We start from the raw sequence: 17,941 nt of genomic DNA, 5'->3' as shown, positions 1-17,941 counted from the left end.
CTCTTGGAAATATTTTTATTGGTTCTGAGATCACAGGGCTGAGGCGAGCTGGGGCGGGCATAGAGCTAAGGAGGGCAGCAAGAGGCTCTGCCCCAGGGCAGACATGCTGTGTGGGGTCTGCTGGCTGGCTCCCTGGCCCACCCAGCCAGCGGTGGCTGGGGACATGGCACTTGGCGCCTGGCACGACCTCTGCCGGCTTGGCACGGTGGCCTCCTCGTTGGTGGGCGCCCCCTTTTCCAGTTGCAGGAGTTGTGAGTCTTTCACAGTGCGGAGGGGTGGGGGTCCGGGGTGGGCACCTCCCCCGGGTGCAGGCAGGCCCCATCCGCCAGGACATCCTGGGCCCAGGCCAGCTGCGGTGGTGGCGGGCGAGGCCAGCTCCGGCTCTTCTTCTCCTCTCCCCACCTGGGGGTCTTGGCAGTCCTGGTGGGGCCCTCGAGGCCTCAACGGGACATCATCCGGACAAACTCTGCAAGGATACAGGAGCAGCAGGAAAGAAGCAGTCAGAGTCCACCAGGGCCCGCACTGGGCCCCAATATCCACTCTGCTTCCTCCAATCTATCTTCCACACAGCTTCCAATCTGTACTGCAACCTCTGCTTAAACCTCCAGGGCTCCCCTGGGGGGTCTTGCCTGATCTGATCCTGCTAGCAGCTCCAGCCACGTTGGCCCGTGCATCCCCAATCTATGCTGCGACCACACATATCTCATTTGCAGAATTCAGGCGGTTCGTGCCTGTGCTTCCCAGTGCAGGCTCTGTCTTCTCCATCCCCGCTGTCTCTCAGCTTTTCTGCACACTTCGCCTCCCTTGCTTCTCCCCTCCACCACTTCGATGATTGTTTCATTTGTTTGCTTGCTTTAGTAGTTTTAGCGGGATGCAAGCAAGAGTGACTGGATGGTACAGAGATTGCCCTTATACCTCCTGCCCCCCAACATGCATGGTTCCCCGACACTCACCACCATCCCTCCCCATTGAACTAATGCACCACACTGATCCACCCTTAGGACCCTGCAGCCATATTTATTTTAGCTTTTGCTCTTGGTGTCGTATATTCTGTAGTTTTAGACAAACATACAATAACGTGTGTCTGCTCTTATGATCACAGACAGTAGTTTCACTGCCTAAATCCTCTGTACTCGGCTGTTTATCCCCTTATCCTCTTTCCACAATCCTGGTGGCCTCTGATCTTTTTTCTGTTCTGATAAATTTGCCTTGCCCGTAACATCACAGAACTGGAATCAGACCGCGTGTAGCTCTTTGAGTCTGGCTTCTTTCCCTCAGTCACATGCATTTGAGGTTCCTCTGTGTCTTTTTTTTTTTTTATCATCATTGATTTCTTTTTTTTTTTTCAACAAATAATACACTGCATATATTCTTCTTTCTGTGTCTTTTTATGCTTGATTGCTCAATACTTTTTAATGGTGAATACTATTCCACAGTCTTCAATACACCACATTCATTTTCCCTGTTCACCTACTGAGGGACACCTTGGTTGCTTCCAAGCTTTTGGCAACTATGAAGAAAGCTTCTATAAATGTCCATGTGCAAGTTTCTATGTAGACATAGCTTTCAACTCACTTAGACAAATGCTCCTCCTCCTTTTTCTCCTCATAGCTTGCACCCATATTGCAGGGTTCCCTTTACCTACAACTTCCTCTACAGGGTCCCCCTATTTCTCCCCAGCTCGGCATAGGGACCCCTTCTACATTCCACATCCTACTTCCCCCAGTGCAGCACAATTCCACTACTTTTCTATTTTCCCTGCTGTTCTTGGGCTCTTCAAGGTAGGGGCCCAGTCTGAGGACATAGCAGGTACACAAGAAAGACAGCCTTGTAGACTCTGGGCGCAGTCAGGCTTTCAAGGGAGGGCTGCCACCTGCAGCATGCAGGTAGACAGTGGGACACAGGGGACCTGGGACTTTTCAGATCTGATGGTAGCAAAGCCATCTCTCCACCTATTCACCCCGCAAGGCAAATTTCTCCCCTGAAGACCTCTCAACCTTGTGTTCAGGACACACACATTGGCTCGGAATGCAAGTTCCCGGAATTCATGGTCAACATTTTCCTTCTCTCTCGTATCTCAGAGAATCTGCAGTGCTGTCACGAACAAGATTAGGTAGCAGGTGAGATTCCAGGCCTGGGTTTGTGCCTGGCTCTGACTCTGAATGGCCAGTCTTGAGCAAGTTATATTACTTCTCTGAGTCTGTTGCCTTCTCCTTTTTTTTTTCCACTTCCAAGGATTGAACTCAGTACATTATGCTTACCAGGCAAGTGCTTATTCTACTAAGTTATCTGCCCAGACCCTCAGTTACCTCTTTTGTAACAGGAGGCTCTAATGGTACAATCCATGAGTCACTGTGAAATTAAATCAGATAATATATGTGCATTTACTTACTACAATGATTTGTGCATAAGGGTACAATATGGTAACTATTGTGATTATTAATTCCTTTTTAGAAAAAAAACTCTTACGGAATATAGCTATGTGTCAGGTACCTTGTTAAGCAGGAAATACAAAGATTTAAAGAAAAAAAAAAAAAAAAAAGGCTCCAGGTTGAGAGATAGCTCGGTAGTGTAAGCGCCTGACTTCAAGCACAAGGACCCAGGTTTGATCTCCAGAGCCACATGCCAGGCCACCAGCCACTGAAACCCGGCGTGGTGGTGCACGCCTGTAATCCCAGCACTGGGGAGGCTATGCTAGGAGGATCACTATGAATCCGAGCTGCGTAGTAAGACCTTGTGCCAAATAAATAAATAAAATATTTTTTAAAAAAATAACAAGAATAACAACAAAAAAGGGCTCCATTTTTCTCTCCAATTTCAGGGCCAAGTCGGGCTGCAGCTACAATCAGCTGTGAGGAGACGATGTGAAGAACAGTGAGCCTGAAGCACTTATTCAGAGATGGCGATGGCAGGCGAAGAGGGGTGGGTGCAGGGTAAGGCAGGACAGTAGGGTTTGTCTGGCCGGATGACTGCGTGACGGACACATGGCTGAAGGGCTCCACGGACAACCTCCCTGGCTTGCTTCTCTCTCCTGCCTGCCAGCCCTACCTACCTTCAAAGTCCACTCGTCCATCCCCATTGAGGTCCACGTCTCGGATAATTTCCTCTATGTCCCGGTGGCCCACCTGATGGCCCAGGAGCTTCCTCATGGCCTCTCGCAGCTCACTGGTGCTTATCTCCCCATCACCATTGGTGTCAAACTAGAGAGGGCAGGAGGAAGGGGACAGAGGCACAGCATGGACACCAGTTGCAGCAGATCCCAAGCCAGAGATCCTTTTTGGCATCAGTGTCCCTCTTTCCTCTGCAGCCCTTCTCTGCCCAAGTCCCCTCCCCTGCTTTGGGGCCTAGGGCTTGGGCTTCTTTTCAAGTAGCCATCATCAGGCTGGGATTCAAACACTCAGCCCTCCCCTGCCGCTCACTGAGCCTCACCTACCTCTCGAAAGGCATCTCGCAGTTCCTTTACGCCAATCATATCTGCTGTCTCTGCCAGGAGTTTCGGCCCCATTAGCTCCACGAAGTCATCAAAATCCACATGGCCACCCACTGGGGCAAGAGGAAGGGGCCGGGTCACCCCCAACATACCCCTTCCCCACCCCCAGCAATGCAGGTGCAGGAATGGCCAACCTCTTCCCGATCTGCCTGTCTCAACATCCAAGGTATAAGCGAAGGTTAAACAAGGACAGAGAGGTGACCCCCAAATAGATGCCATGTCAAATACTGGCTCAGGGGAGTGGCCAGAGGTCAAGTAAGGGGACAGGTCAGGAAGCAGAGGCAGGAGATACCAAGTGGCGGGGGAGACACTCCAGATCACAGAGGCAGTAACAGAGAGACGCATCCACACCATGGAAAGGCAGCGAGGAGAAGGGGTTGGGGGATCCCAGTCTCACCCTTTTATGCAGATGCAAGCTCAACACCAAAGTGGCTCTCCCCAGAGGGAGAAGCACCAGAGAGCTGGCCCGCCCACATGGTCACCACTGGACAGGTGTTGGGGGATAATCCCTGCCCTGGGGATGGTGGAGAACTTGGAGGTAGGCAGCCTGTATTCATCCCAAGCCCAGCCTTCAGCCATCCGGAGAGGCAGCCGGCTTGAGAGGGCCCTGCCCTGTGCCAACCCCTTCCCACCTCTCTCCCCACTCCCCCCAATGCCTCCCTTCACAGACCAAACAAACATCTTGCATTGCACCCAGACTAAGACAGAGAATTGCATCCTTTGGATTGGTTCCACGTATCTGATGCGGTGCAGCGGCCTCTACTACATGTTCCTGCCTGTTTTAGTCATTGTTAACTGGTTTTATACCTGCAGCCTAATGTAAGCTTTCAGCTGATTACATGGTGAGCCTTTTTTTTTTTTTATGGCACTTTTGATTGAACCAGGGGCTTTCTGTCACTGAGCTACATCTCCAGCCCATTTTAAATTTTTTAGTTTGAGCAGGGTCTCATTAAGTTGTTCAAGACAAATTCAAAGTTGCCATCCTCCTGCCCCAGCCTCTCAAGTAGCTGGGATGATAGGTGTGCACCATCATGCCCCTCTCCTGCCGACCATTTTGTCTTGCCAGCCAGGTACAGTATCACACTCTTTGACATATATGTTCCCTCATTTACTTCCTGTGCTTCTCTCCCTTACTGCCACCCTCATTTGACAGGTTTGGAATTTGAGGCTCAGGGAGGGTACGCAGGTTCCACCAGGTCACAGAGCTGGAAAGAGACAAATGCAAAATTGGAACCCAGGCCCATGTGAACAGAAGGGAAGAGCTGCCCTGTGGAGGGACTCACGGTTCATGTTGATCTGCTGGGACAGCTCGATGAGCTCCATCTCAGTGGGCATGTAACCCATGGTGCGCATGCAGTTGCCCAGGTCCCGGCAGTTGATATAGCCATCCTTGTCCTTGTCAAATTCTCTGAAGGCCTCTCGGAGCTCTGGGGAAGTGAACCAAGGTGGATGGGGTTGGTGGCAGAACCCAGAGAGTCTCTGGAGACAAAGGCAGCCAGGGCTCAGCAGTTGGGAGGGCCAGCCCACACCCCCCAGGACTCAAGTGGCTTCAGCTTGCTCGAGGCTCACTCCTCCAGTGGCGGGCTCCACAGTGGGTCCCTGTCTGTCCCAGGTCCTGATCCCAGGAGGCCAACGTGCCTCTCTCTTCCCACCAAAAGCCCTCCCACATCTTCCCGGAGGGCTGAGCAGCCCTTTCCCCTGAGGTCCAAGTTTTACCTTCGATCTCTTCTGGCCGCAGTGATCTATCCTGAAACAGAAGAAATATATCCTATTAGCAGAGACAAGGGACCCAGAAATCACCAGATGCCCACCTGGTGGGGCTGCCCAAGTAGGAGCAAGCACCAGGTGGGAGCTGACAGAACAGAGCAGAAGTTTGTCTGGACTGTGTCCTTGAAGGGGAGAGATGCAGCCACACGTTTCCCATACACAGAAGCTCCTGGGTTCCAGGACCCAACACTGCCCTGGAGCCTGGGTACAGAACCTTCAGGTACAGGAATGTGCCTGGAACAGAGCTGGTCCAGAGGCAAAACCTGTAAATAAAAGAGGGCCAGGGGAAGTCACCCAGAGAGACTACCACCCAGTGCCATCGGAAGGAACCAGGGAGGGGAAGCCTGTAAGACAATGGGAGAAGAGGGGTGATGGCGCAGAGAAAGCAGGGTTGCACAGGCAGCCCCAGAGGGAAGGAGATGGAGCCAGAATTGGGACTGTGCCCTGCCTCCTGGGCACCGTCCCATCTTCCGCTATTTGACCATTATCCCTATACCTTGTCCTGTCATAGACACAGCACAGGACCCTGGAGGCTGCCAGTCTTTCTAGCTGCTGCCAGGGCCTAAAGCACACACCTCTAGCCTCCAGCAGAGCCTGGGTCTCCTTGGGGAATCAAAGAAACCCTGGGTCCAGGCATCAGAACAGATGGCAGAGAAGTCTCCAAAGAGTAGGCCCAGAGGAAGCAGGGGGCAGGCTCCGGAGGGTGCCCCAAGCTTGCCCAGGAGGAGACAGATTGGCACAGAATAGACACAGGTGCCCATGTTCCACTCCTCCGCCTTTGGGAAGGATATGCATGAGGCAGGTGTGGCCACCCAAGGTGGCTCACAGCAGGTGTGGGCACCTGTATCCAGAACACTCAGCAGGCACAGTGAGTGCAATGCACACAGGCTGTTCCAGCCATGGGCCCTGGCTGGGTGGAGGCTGCGGTGCCACCCACTGCACACCAGCCTGAAGGGAGGGACCTGGCCCCAAAAGGGCAGCTCTGCTGCTGAGTATGTGTGAACCTAGGACAGCAGCCAGCTAGCTCCCAGGTCCTCTAGGTGCCCTTTCCAGCTGAGGAAAGGAGTCACCTGAAGGGATCATCGTCTCTGTGAGGTGGTTGCTGCTGGGAGACTTTCAGTTAAAAAGGCTCCTTGCAATGGTGTTTGGCATAGGGTTTATCACTACTGTCCTAGACATGCAGGTGCACTCCTAGACTCTCGGGTGACCAAAAGATGGGCTTTTCCAATGGACTGTATTAACAGTAAGCTAAAGTGAGCACAGCTGTCACTCAATATTGGTGAGGAACGTGTTCCAGGTCTCCACGTGGGTGCTAACACCTAAGGGCACACAAGTTCCTTTATACAACAGGGTGTCATTAGCATCTAACCTCTCTGCACATCCTCCCCAACACTTTAATTCATCTCTGGATGACTTGGAATTTCTTGTACAACGCAAAGGCTATGCAAACAGTTGTTACGCTGCATAGGGAATGGTGTTGAGAAAAAGTAGTCTGCTCGTGCTTGTAGTCTGCTACAGATGCCCTGTTTGGAAGCCGGGTGCATGGTGCATACTTATAATCTCAGTGTTCTGGGACCCTGAGGCAGGGAGTGTTGCAAGTTTGAGCCCAGCCTGGGCAACTTAGAGAGATCTTGTCTCAAAATCAAAAACTAAAATAAATAAATATAAAAATGGAGAGAGGCTTGGTTTCAATCCCCAGAAATGGGGAAGGAATATTATTTCTTTGATCTACAGTTGGTTGCATCCACAGACCTCACGGAGAAGAAGGCCAGCCGTGTGCACGCATGCATCTATGCAAACGATACTCGCAGGGCCCGGCTACACAGCCGCACCACTTCCTTCCCACCCATCAGGGCGCTTTGACGCTCACCACAGCTCTTTCCATGTCCCTCACATGCACAGAGCCCCGCCAGCAGCCCGGGAGGCACCCTTCTTCCCAGCATGCCTGTGGCAGAAACCTTGGAGCAGGGCAGTGTGGGGCATGCGCTGCGACCAGGCGTCTGGCCAGGGTGGGAAACCATGTACCCTAGCCCAGGCAGTCAGTGGCATGAAGCATGTGCACTCCTTTCCCCCACGTTACGCAGTTGGGGTCAAGAGCTTGGGCCCCAGAGTCAGACAGATCCAAACAGAAATCCCAGATCTGCTGCTTTGTAGCCTTGGCACCAGGGACCGGTCACCTCCATTCTCTGAGCTACTGTGTCATCCTCAGTAATGTGAGCTGATACTAGCACTGACCCCACAGGCTTTTATGCCATAAGATATGTCTTTAACACGTGGCATTTAATAAATGACCTGGAAAGGCTGTATCTGTAACGTCAGCACCTCCTTCTTAAGACTCTGTGACTGTTCACAGAAGGCTAATACAGTAGCTACCAGCTACAGATGTCTGTTTAAATTTGACTTGGAATGAAACAAAATTAATTCAGTTCCTTTGTGGCACTAATCGCATTTTAAGGGGTCAGTGGTTCTCTGTGGCTAGTGGTTACTGTAATGGAGAGCATGGATTTTGGGGTTTTTTTTTTGTTGTTGTTGTTGTTGTTGTTGTTGTTTTTGCACATTAAGTACCTTTATTGCACAGATACAACAAACGTGCAAAAGAATTCTCAGTTCTGTATATTTGGGTTGTTGTTTTTTTTTCAAAACTATCAGGGTAGAAAACTCTACCAGATAGTGGTGTGTATCTAGAATCATTCCAAGCAGGAGGCTCTGAGGTCACACTATTTACCTCCTAGGCAACCGTTGACTATCTGGTCCTTCAGTTTCCTCGTCTATAGCCTGGGGATGATAAAAGTACCTACCTCTTGGAGTTTCTGAGGACTAAATGAGGCTGTCCACCAACACACTTAGTCCAGTGCTTAGCACATCATAAGTGCTCCACTGAATTTCATCTGCTAGTGTTATTTCTTGCTGGTGAACATGGGCTCACTTTGCAGCCAAGAAAGAGAAACTTTGGGGATCCAATTTGAGGAGAATCCACCAGAGGCCAGGAATTTCTGGATACAGAACCCCCTCTCCTTCCCAGTCCCTCTGTATACCCTGTGAAGCCAAGTTCAGCAAGCTCCACTGGGCCAACTTACGTACAGGCTGCCTGTTTTCAGCGAAGCCCTTGCGCAGAAAGATGCAGGCAGGGCCGAGCAGGTTGTGCATGACGGCGCAGTTCTGGGCCAGCATCAGGAGTGGTCCAGGGAGCTCGCCGCTGGCCGCCAGCCCCTCCTCACTGGTCTGCACCACCATGTAGCTGCTCTTCTCCTCTTGGTGCATCTGTAGCCCGCACCAAGCAAATGCAAAAGAGAAGCAGGGCATCACTTCCTTGCCCACATAGGCCCTCCTGGCCTGGCCTGGCTTCTGGGCCTGGTAGAAGTCTCCTCAAGGGAAGATGCTTACAGGTTGCCAGAGTCTCAGGATGCTTAGAGCCAGGTGTCACATTGGTCCCACTGATTGAAATGCTGATCCTTGACTGAAAGTTGTTCCAGGGAGAGCTGGGTGTGATGCTCTCTGTGTCATACATACACACGAACACACACACACATGCACACTGACACATACATGAGCACAGAATCACACATTTGTGTGCATGCTGAAGCTGAGAGGGAAACTCTGTCCTAACCAATGGGAAGCATTCTCTCCGAGCACGACAGAAGGCTGTCCTTTCCCCCAAATGTTCCTAGTATCCTGGTCCAATCCCTGGGGCCAACTCCTGTCTCCCAGGTCCCTCCTGGGCTCTGACCCTTCCCAGGTAGGATCCTATTGGAAAGCTGGGAGAGTGCTCGAGAGCTGACAACATGGAGAACATGCTGAGCTGGTTTGCTAGACTAGTAGTTGCAAGCAGGTGCTGTTGCTGCTGCAAACAGGCAGGTTGAAAGAGGTGCGGAGGGGGACGAAATGGGTGCTGTGTGTCCCACTGCCTGGGCAGCACCACTTAGCTCCACCCCACCCCCACCCCACTCCACCCCGTTGCCAGCCTTCTTGATCTAGAGCATCAGGTGAGCTAAATAAGACACTCCTGGCCAGTGCTTGGCTTCCACCCGCTTGTGACCTCAAGATCAGACAGGCTCCCAGCAGTTCTCTCCCTCCCGCCCGCCTTCCCTGGCTCCCTGCCCAGCATGCTGGACCTCCAGAGGCTGAGGCAAGGGCCTTGTCTGCTGACCGAAAATAGCAGTGATCCAAGGCCCTGGCCAGCCCCGTCCTCCTGCCCGCAGTTTCCCACGGAAACTGCTATAAAAAGTCAGCACTGCCCACAGACACAACATTAGGTCCCATCCTGGCCTCCCAGCATGCCCAGTGCCTCTCCAGCATCCAGGCCACAGCTCTCTACCCTTAGCCCTGCACTGGGTGGTCTCCCTTCAGGGTGGGAACCTGAAGCAGCCTCTTTCCAAAGATAGGCGGAGAAACTTAATTCCTGAGGACCTTCTTGGTCTGAGAACCCTGGAGTTACTACCCTCCTATCCAATTCACTTTATTTCTAGCCAGCTGCCTGTGGCTCAACAAAGGCCATGCCTAAGCAGGGATCCCAAGACCAAGGGGCAACCTATGCCCCCAAAGCAAGCCCTCTCCCTGTCTTCTAATGCTTCTCCCCAATCCTGTGGGGCATCAGATGGAGGCTCCTTTGCAGTCCTAGAGAGGGAGGAGCAGTAGTCTAGACCCCCAAAGAGCATTGATTCAGATTCAAGGATCCAAGCTTCAAGTTCAGCAAACATGAGAAGAGTCGGTTTCAGGAAATCACAAAACTGGAGAGATTATTGGATAGGCCAGGCACACATTCTAGCTGGATGCCGCAAGGAGGGGAGATTCGGGGCCTCCCTGCACTCGTTCCCACCCAGGCATGGACCCAGATGGCCCTTCCCAGCTGGGAGCGGGCACTGAAGGAAGCCTGGGACTGGACACAGCCTGACCCCAGGGAACAATCTCAGGAGATGTTTTCAGAAAATCAGACTTTGCATTTCCGGCTGAATCTCACGCACTTGGCTCCAAATGAACATAATCCAGAAAGGAGGAGGCAGCAGGTGGCACAGAACTCTGAGAGGCGGTTTAATATGCTGGCTTTGGACACAGTCTTATGGACTAGTTCTGTCTCTGCCACGGGCTTGCTGTGTGACCTTGGGCAGGTCACTTCAGTTCTTGGTGCGCCACTGCCCTTCTCTGTACAGAGGGGACAGCCATGTCTACTCAGAGGATTTTTGTGAGAAAGAAATGAGCCACTGCACGTAACGTGCTCCGAATAGCGTCTAGAACACCAAAAGAGCCAAATAAATGGAGTTGGGGGCTGGTGAGATGGCTCAGTGGTCTAAAGCACCTACCTAGAATAAGCTAAGCAAAGCACAGGGACCGCGGTTCAATCCCCCAGCACCACATGCCAGCCAGCCCCGCCCCCTGGTGGGCTGAGCTGGCCACACACACACACACACACACACACACACCACACACACAAATAAATAAATTAATTTTAAAAAAAACAAATAAATGGAGTTGCCATAGTGATGGCAATGATGATGGTGGTGACGGTGATGATGCAGTTTAAGGGATGCGAGGTGCCAAAAGGCATTTACTTCCGGCCCCAGGGAAAGCGGGGGAACATCTGCCAATCAGGAAGGAAAGAGAAGGATGGAGAGGAATCTGCTCCCACGAACAATGAGCCCGTGGTGGCTGGGGAATTTTCCACTGCATGTCTTGATCATAACACGGCCTGGCACCAAGCTGCCCCTGGAAGCCACAGTTCTCCTGTCAGTGATGGCACCTGACAGCCTGGTGCTGGCCAACTCCAAGCCTCGAGCAGGCCACCTCTTACCACGACCAGTTCCCCAGCTACCACTCAGGAAGCCGTGCCACTGGCTGACAGTGTCTCTTGGCATGGAAGGGACATGTCCTGGGCATGAGAAGGCCAGGGTGCCTCATGACCCGAAGGCTTTCTAACAACACAAGCTGGACAAAAGCACGTGAGTCAAAACTCCTTCTCCCCAAAGATTCAAGGAGAAACTGAAGGATTCAAGATTGAGGGAGGTTGAAGGGGGGCTGCTACTCTAAGTGGGAATTTGGATTAAACAACCGTGAAGGTCAGATTCAGGAATCTACAATAACATTTCTGAGAGCAAGAGAGAGACAGAGAGAGGAGGAAAAAATAAAAATAAAATCTCATTTGTAACTTTACACAGCCCAGGATCTAAATCCCAGCTCTGCTTGCTGGCATCTAGGTGACCTTAGAAAGGTTCTTATCTCTGTGACCAGCTCCTTTCTCTGCAAATTAGCAAAGAGAACTACTTAGTGGAAAAGAGCAAGTGAGACAGCAGACCTTGGATACTGTGTAAATAGGAAAAAGCAATGACTGCTCTTGTTCTAAGAAACATAACATTGCAAGCGATGAGTCTTATGATCTTTTACCCTATTTCATGGACTCAGAAGGTGAAGGTGTAGTTCAGTGGAAAAGCACGTGTGAGGCCCTGGATTTAAAGACAGTAACAACACCAAAATAACAACAACAACAACAACTTCTCCTGTTTTCCTTTTCCTCTTCACTTCCCTAAAGCCTAGAGTAGAAAAATTATGATTGCAATTGACAATATTGCTAACATTTATTGAGTACTATGTACTTTATTTAGTTTCTACAATTATCTAAAAAGATAGGTTTTAGGGCTGGGGGTGTAGCTCAATTGCTCAGCATGCGTAAGGCCATGATTTAATGTTCAGTGCACACACATGAGCATGCACACACGCACACACATGCACACACGCACACACATGCACACACGCACACACATGCACACACACACAGCAGGAAAGAAGAGAGAGGGAGAGGGAGAGAGAGAGAAATTGATCCACGGGTCCCCAGTTGTTGAACGAAGGCCCTGGGGCAAATGAAATAATCTCCTCAAGATCACATGAAAAGGGACACCGGAGTAGTGTGACTCTTTCAGCACTCTGAGTTGAAGATGGGTGAGGACACAAGGACGATGCTTGTTCTTAAGTTCAACTCCTTAAAGTCTAGGCAGAGCCCACTGTGCGTCATTGCCCTGTGGTACACTGGGCCAATTCGGATCAGTTTCTGCTTCTCTGAATCAGCTTGGGGCAGAAGACTCCCTTAAGATGACAGATGGGGGGTTGGGGACCCACAGAGAGACGCCATCAGCCTTCAGAAGGACTCAAGAAGCAGTGAAGATTAAATGGAATGTGATGTTAGCGGCTTAGCCAGAAGAGGAAGCTGCCAGGCAGAAGAGCCCAAAACGTCCTAAACTGAGAGGCCATCAAACTGATGCAAGGGGTAGGATGGGGCTCGGGGAAAGGAGCCATTCATCAACCTGCGACCTCACATGTGTTCCTAGCCTCTCTCAGCAGCAATCAAGTTCCTTTTCTAGAAAATTGAAGAATGGGAGGAAAACATCTCTATTGTTTTTTTCTTCCTTTAATAATATGAGCTTCAGTCAGGGATATAGCTCAGCGGCATAAGTGCCTGTCTGGCAAGTGCAAGTGCGATCCCAGGTTAAAAAAAAAAAAAAAAAAAAAAAAAATATATATATATATATATATATATATATATCTTCTAGGGCCTAAGAAGCCCACCTGAATCAAAACCCTACATGTCTGAGCCCAGACTTGCCTGAAAGACGCCTCAGGAGTGAGTACAGCCCCCAGAATGTGACTTCTGTCCACTCCTGCTCAACATAGCTCTTAGGCACCCTATTAGGCACCCTATTTCTATAGTTCTAAGCATGTCATTCTGATCTTTCTCGGGATGCTGTGACCTGTCTCAAGAATTACTAGGGGTAGAAAAAAGAGGAGTCTTTGCTTGGATCTCTTTAACCAAGAGATCCACTTCAAAAATCTCAATTCTGAGGACTTAAGAGGCTGCCAGAGAGGGGTACAAATCTTTAAAGAACATGAATAAGCCCTGGAGTCAGCTATTGGGATGGGTCTTCTAATCCTGCCCACTTCATGGGTGTCTATGTAGTGACATCCTAAGAATTCACACCTGCCACTCCACAGTCCAGAAGCCTCACAGCTACATGGTTTCCTTCTTACCTCTCATGCAAATGCCCACAGGCGGCCTCCCCTGGTCCCTGCCCCTTCCCACCCTCCACCCCTCACTCCCACCCTCTCCACCCCCCTCCACCCCCCACGACTCTAAGTTCCAACTTCAGCTCAGAGCTTAGGAAAGAAGAAACTGCAACCAGAAGGTATCTAGAAGAACAGGCAAGCAGCTCTAGACAGAACCCCTGAGCAGGATAGCAAGCTTCCGATGCCCACCCCCTTCCACGCTCAGATGGCAAGACGTCCCAGCCCCAGGGAACTCTGGAAACATACCTTCCTTGAGAGATGTCTCAGTGGCGACTTGACACAGTTGCCCATCCTAAGTTGAGGCAGCCCCTCTTGGGATCCCTGGGTCCATGAAGAAGGCTCCTTGGGGGACTAGGAGACCTCAGTTCAGGTCACGGCCAACCCCAGCCTCCCTCTGCCTATGTCGCTCTTCCTCCAGGAACGAGATAAGCCCTCTTGCTTGCGCGCGTGCTCTCTTACTCGTCTGCCTGTTCTTTGCTCTCTGATTTTTTTTAGGGTGGGGAGGTGGATTGTACGTGTGTTTGTGCGTCTGGGTTTAACTTTCTGGGCACTTTCTTAAGGAGACAAAGGCAGAAGAGGAGAGTGCAGTACACAGAGAAAATTGCCTGGAGAGCTGATGGCAGAAGGCAGCTGAGCTGAGAAGCCTGCGGGATCATCTACATCAGATTAGAGCGGAGTCCTTTCTCTGCTTCTTTCCCCTTCCCTTGGCCCCTCCTTTCCTGGCTGCCAAATCTGCTGGGAGATTGCCTCTGGGAGGGGACCCAGGGTGGCAGCTGTGGCTGGGAATTAGGCCAGCAGATCCACAAGGAGAAGCTGGCTAGTTTGGGCCCCCAAAGCCAGGGTGCCTCACAGCTTGCAGTCTCGTGTGCACACACTGACCACACACACACACACACACACACACACACACACTGCACACATGCGTGCATACACAAGCCCCTGGGGAGATGTATGCCTCCTTCGAAGAGCAGTGAGCTGGACAGGCGAACATCCTCATTGGCCTCTGGCAGTTCCAGCTGGATGGAGAGCAGGCAGCTGCAGTGAGGGCCTGGGAGATCTGGTGACGTCTCTATTACGCTCCATTTTTCACACTTGTCTCATCATTGAATTGGGAAGAGGCTCCGGGGCTGGCAGCAGAGCTGAGCTGACAGCTGAGATGGTCCTGAGGAGGCAGGACGGAAGCTGTGTTGGCACAGAAGGTGCGGGCAAGGTCTCTGGACCTTCTCCTCATGCACTGCCTAATCCTGAGTGAGGATCTTCTACGGGCTTTCCTGTGGTGCAGAGCAGGAAGAATGCCCTTTACCAATGGTCCTCGAGGTCTTACAGCTGCCAGTGTATAAGTGGCTGTGCTTCCTCATTCCTCCAGGTCCTGGCTTTGATGTGAATTCATCTCAAGGCTCACACACACGTCCTATTTGAGATCTACAGCCGGAGCCAGATAACCAGACAGGAAACATCTGTTTCCCGCATTCATTTTTGCCCAGCAGGGGGCACCAGAGATAACAGGGAGGAAGGATGTCTCCCGAGCTCCTGATTGGAACCAAGTCTTAATTAAACTTGCAGTGCAGAGTTTCAGCCCACACTGGCTCCAATTCCAGGGACTTTTGTCCAGTTTGGGTGGCTGGTAGAAAATCGTCTAGGGAAAATAGCTGGGGCACTGTCCAGGGAGTGGCACAGGCTTGCTCCTAGGAGACCGGGAGGAGGTTCCTGGGTGGCTCTCGATGATCACAATGCAGCCACTGCTAGTCAGGGAAAGGTTTAACCAGGGCACACACTCAGCAGCCTTGTTTGGGCCAAACCTCCAGACGAGGGGAGGGGGGAGGAGAGCACACCCTCATGGGGTGTGGATGCTTAAAAGGATGGCCAGGAATGGGAAGGGCAAGCCGCCAACATAAATGCCCTCTTCAAAGACTTCTTGTGGAAACAGAACATGAAGGAAGCACTCAGCAGGCCTGGGCTGGGTCGAGTTCACTGGACGCTGATGAACGGGAAGGATGGTGGGGGGGTGAGTCCTGTGTGCTGGTGACCATCTCCCATTCCTGAGCTTCCCTCTTCTCTGGTGGAAAATGGGGCTTCCCCTACCTTGCTAATAAAGCACACATGGGGAAGAGTGTGCCAAGTAACACGGACTCATTAAGTAATTATTCAAATAGAAGAGAGAAGGATCATTTGTCCAGCATTTATGTGACAGGCCCAGTGCTTGTCTCTCATGATAAACACAGTCCCTGCTTCAAGGGAGTTTATATACCAGTAGGCAGGCAAGAGGTAGAAAGAGGCTATGTGCCTAATTATTGCACTACATTTGAGACAAATGCTATGAAGGGAACCACAAGAGCTCTAAGAATATGAGACGGGGGAATCTGACTTAGCTGGAGGAATCAGGAAAGACTTCTACGGCTGTGGAGATAGCTCAGTGGTCTAAGAGCCTGCATAGGCAAGCGCAAGGACCAGGGTTTGATCCCCAGTACCATATGCCGTGCTGGCTCTGCCCCTGGTGTGCTGAGCTGGCCACTGAGCTGGGCATGGTGGTGCACACCTGTAATCCAGTATGGGGAAGGCTGAAAACAGGAGGATCATTATGAGTCTGAGCTGAGTAGTAGGACCCTGTACCAAATACATAAATAAAATAAAATAAAGACTTCTAGGGAAGATCTGGAAAAACGACAGGTGGGAAATATATGCCTGTAAACCTGGCTACTCAGGAGGCTGAGGCAGGAAGAGTGAGTTTGAGACCAGCCTGGGCAATCTGGAAAGAAGCTGTCTCAAAATAAAACAAATGAAAAGGCCTGAGGATATAGCTCTGAGGCCTATATCTTAAAGAAAACTGAGAAAAGAAAAGACAAGATGAGAAAAGAAGAGAGAAAAAAAAAAAGAAAGCCTAAAATCACACTAGTTAAAGGTGGAAACACGTAGAGGCAGCAGAGCAACAGGCAGGATTTTCAGTGCAGGCTGTAGACAAGGATCACATGAACCCCCCCCCCCAGAAGTTCTGGTTTAATAGCTCTATGTGGGTTCCATTACTTAGTCCACTCTCAGGGAATGCGAACCTGCACATAGCGGGCAGAGCCAGAGACCCCGCTGCTCAGAATGCAGTCAGACTAACCTGGCTTCAAATCTTGCCCTGCTGCTCAGTAACTGTGTGACCTTGCAGAGATGGTGGTCTTTCTGAGCTTCAGTTTCTTCATTTATAAAATGAGGATTCTAGTAATGTCCCCCTCAGGGCTCTCATGAGAGCCAATGGGATAATACTTGCAAAAAGTTTGGCCCAGTGTCAGGCACCTAGAAAATGTCCCCCTTCTCTGTCTGGTCAATGTTTTAAAGAGCCAGGGGCAGCATTCATTCATACAGCACGCACTCACTCAGACCTGGTGAATCCTGCCCTCTGCAGGCCATACCCAGTCACAGCACCAGCTTGTCGACCTTGGGATATGCCTCCGTCCTTGGAAACCGGAGACAGAAGACAGCAAAATCAGGCCCCTGGAAAAATCCAGCACTTGAAGAAAGCCCTTCCTGCTACAGTGAGGGAGGCTGACACTAGGCTGAGATTTAAGGGCAAAAGAAATCTAAGAGTTCAAATCTGGGGCTCCAGAGCTTTCTCAAACTAACAAGCTGGGCAGTGGTCAGACAGGGCAGACAGCTTGACCATCAACAGGAAACAAACCAGGGCTGGCAGGTAGGGGCTGCCCTGAGGAATAAAGCAGGTCACAAGGGCACCCTGCTCTCAATCCTTATCCACTGAGCAGCAGTCCTTGGGCCTCCGGAAGCCACACCTTTAGGTGTGGAATGGAATAATAGGATCAGGGGGATGAGAAGGATAAACCCCTTGTTGATTACTCCTGATTAGGATGGAGCTGGCCGTTGGTTCTGATCAGTTCTACCACCAGCATTTGAACTCGAATGACGGCTCTGTGCCAAGACACTTGGGGAAAGCTGAGTTGAAACATGAGAGGTGCTTTGTAGATGCTTCCAACAAACAGAGAATGCACATAAGTGGCTTTCAACCACGGCTGTATGGGCAGGTGTGTTTGGAGACAAGCAGTTCTGCCGTTACTCACTGTGTGATGTTTGGCAAACTCAGTCCCCTCTCCTGAGCCTGTTTCCTCATCTCTAAGTTGAGGGTGACAATGCTACCCTAAACAGACAGTTGTGAAGATAATGAGAATAGATCTTGGCCGTTGTTCAGTGGGTTCTAGACTGAGATCTCAGTTCCCTAGCTGCTTCCCAGAAAATGGTGACATCACAAAAAACTCTTACTCAAATGACTAAAGCTGCTACTGTCACCTGTAGTGGATGTTAGCCACAAACTGACCTTCTCTTTCCCCTGTCAACTTGTGGAGAAAAAGCAAAGAGGAGACTTGGCCAGGGTGGGAATGAGGAATATATACAACCCTTCTCCAGGGAACATAAGGCTGGGTGTTACTGAGTCCATCAGGACCCAAACCATCGGCATGGCCTCTCTCTCAATTTATTTATTTCATTATTATTTTTTTTTCTCTCTTTTGGTGGAACCGGGGATTGAATCTCTCTCAATTTAAACCACAGTACTAGGAAACTCTAAAATTCTGATGATTTCGATCCTCAGTGTGCCATGCCAGCCCTGCCCCAGGGGGTGCGGTGAGGTAGCAATTGAGACTGGGC

At 50.9% G+C, this 17,941-nt stretch overlaps 1 protein-coding gene across 2 annotated transcripts; it reads right to left on the bottom strand.

Moving 5' to 3' along the window:
- Positions 1 to 13,785, bottom strand: Cabp1 (calcium binding protein 1). Of its 2 annotated transcripts, XM_004636259.3 has the most exons (7): positions 13,550 to 13,785; positions 8,339 to 8,518; positions 5,207 to 5,237; positions 4,774 to 4,917; positions 3,434 to 3,543; positions 3,053 to 3,200; positions 1 to 466 (listed from the first exon to the last, which is right to left on the bottom strand). In XM_004636259.3, the coding sequence occupies exons 1-7, from the start codon at positions 13,592 to 13,594 to the stop codon at positions 441 to 443; spliced, it is 684 nt and encodes a 227-aa protein (XP_004636316.1). In that variant the 5' UTR covers positions 13,595 to 13,785; the 3' UTR covers positions 1 to 440. The 2 variants fall into 2 exon arrangements, with proteins under 2 accessions (XP_004636316.1, XP_004636317.1); XM_004636260.1 differs by lacking the exon at positions 8,339 to 8,518 and having other exon boundaries at positions 13,550 to 13,723.
- Between the last annotated feature and the right edge of the window lie 4,156 nt (positions 13,786 to 17,941).

The sequence above is a fragment of the Octodon degus genome, unplaced genomic scaffold (assembly GCF_000260255.1).
Source record: "Octodon degus isolate 3935 unplaced genomic scaffold, OctDeg1.0 scaffold00079, whole genome shotgun sequence".
NCBI lineage: Eukaryota > Metazoa > Chordata > Mammalia > Rodentia > Octodontidae > Octodon > Octodon degus.
Note: the sequence above shows the minus strand (reverse complement) of the source record. Positions and strands in the feature narration are given on the sequence as shown.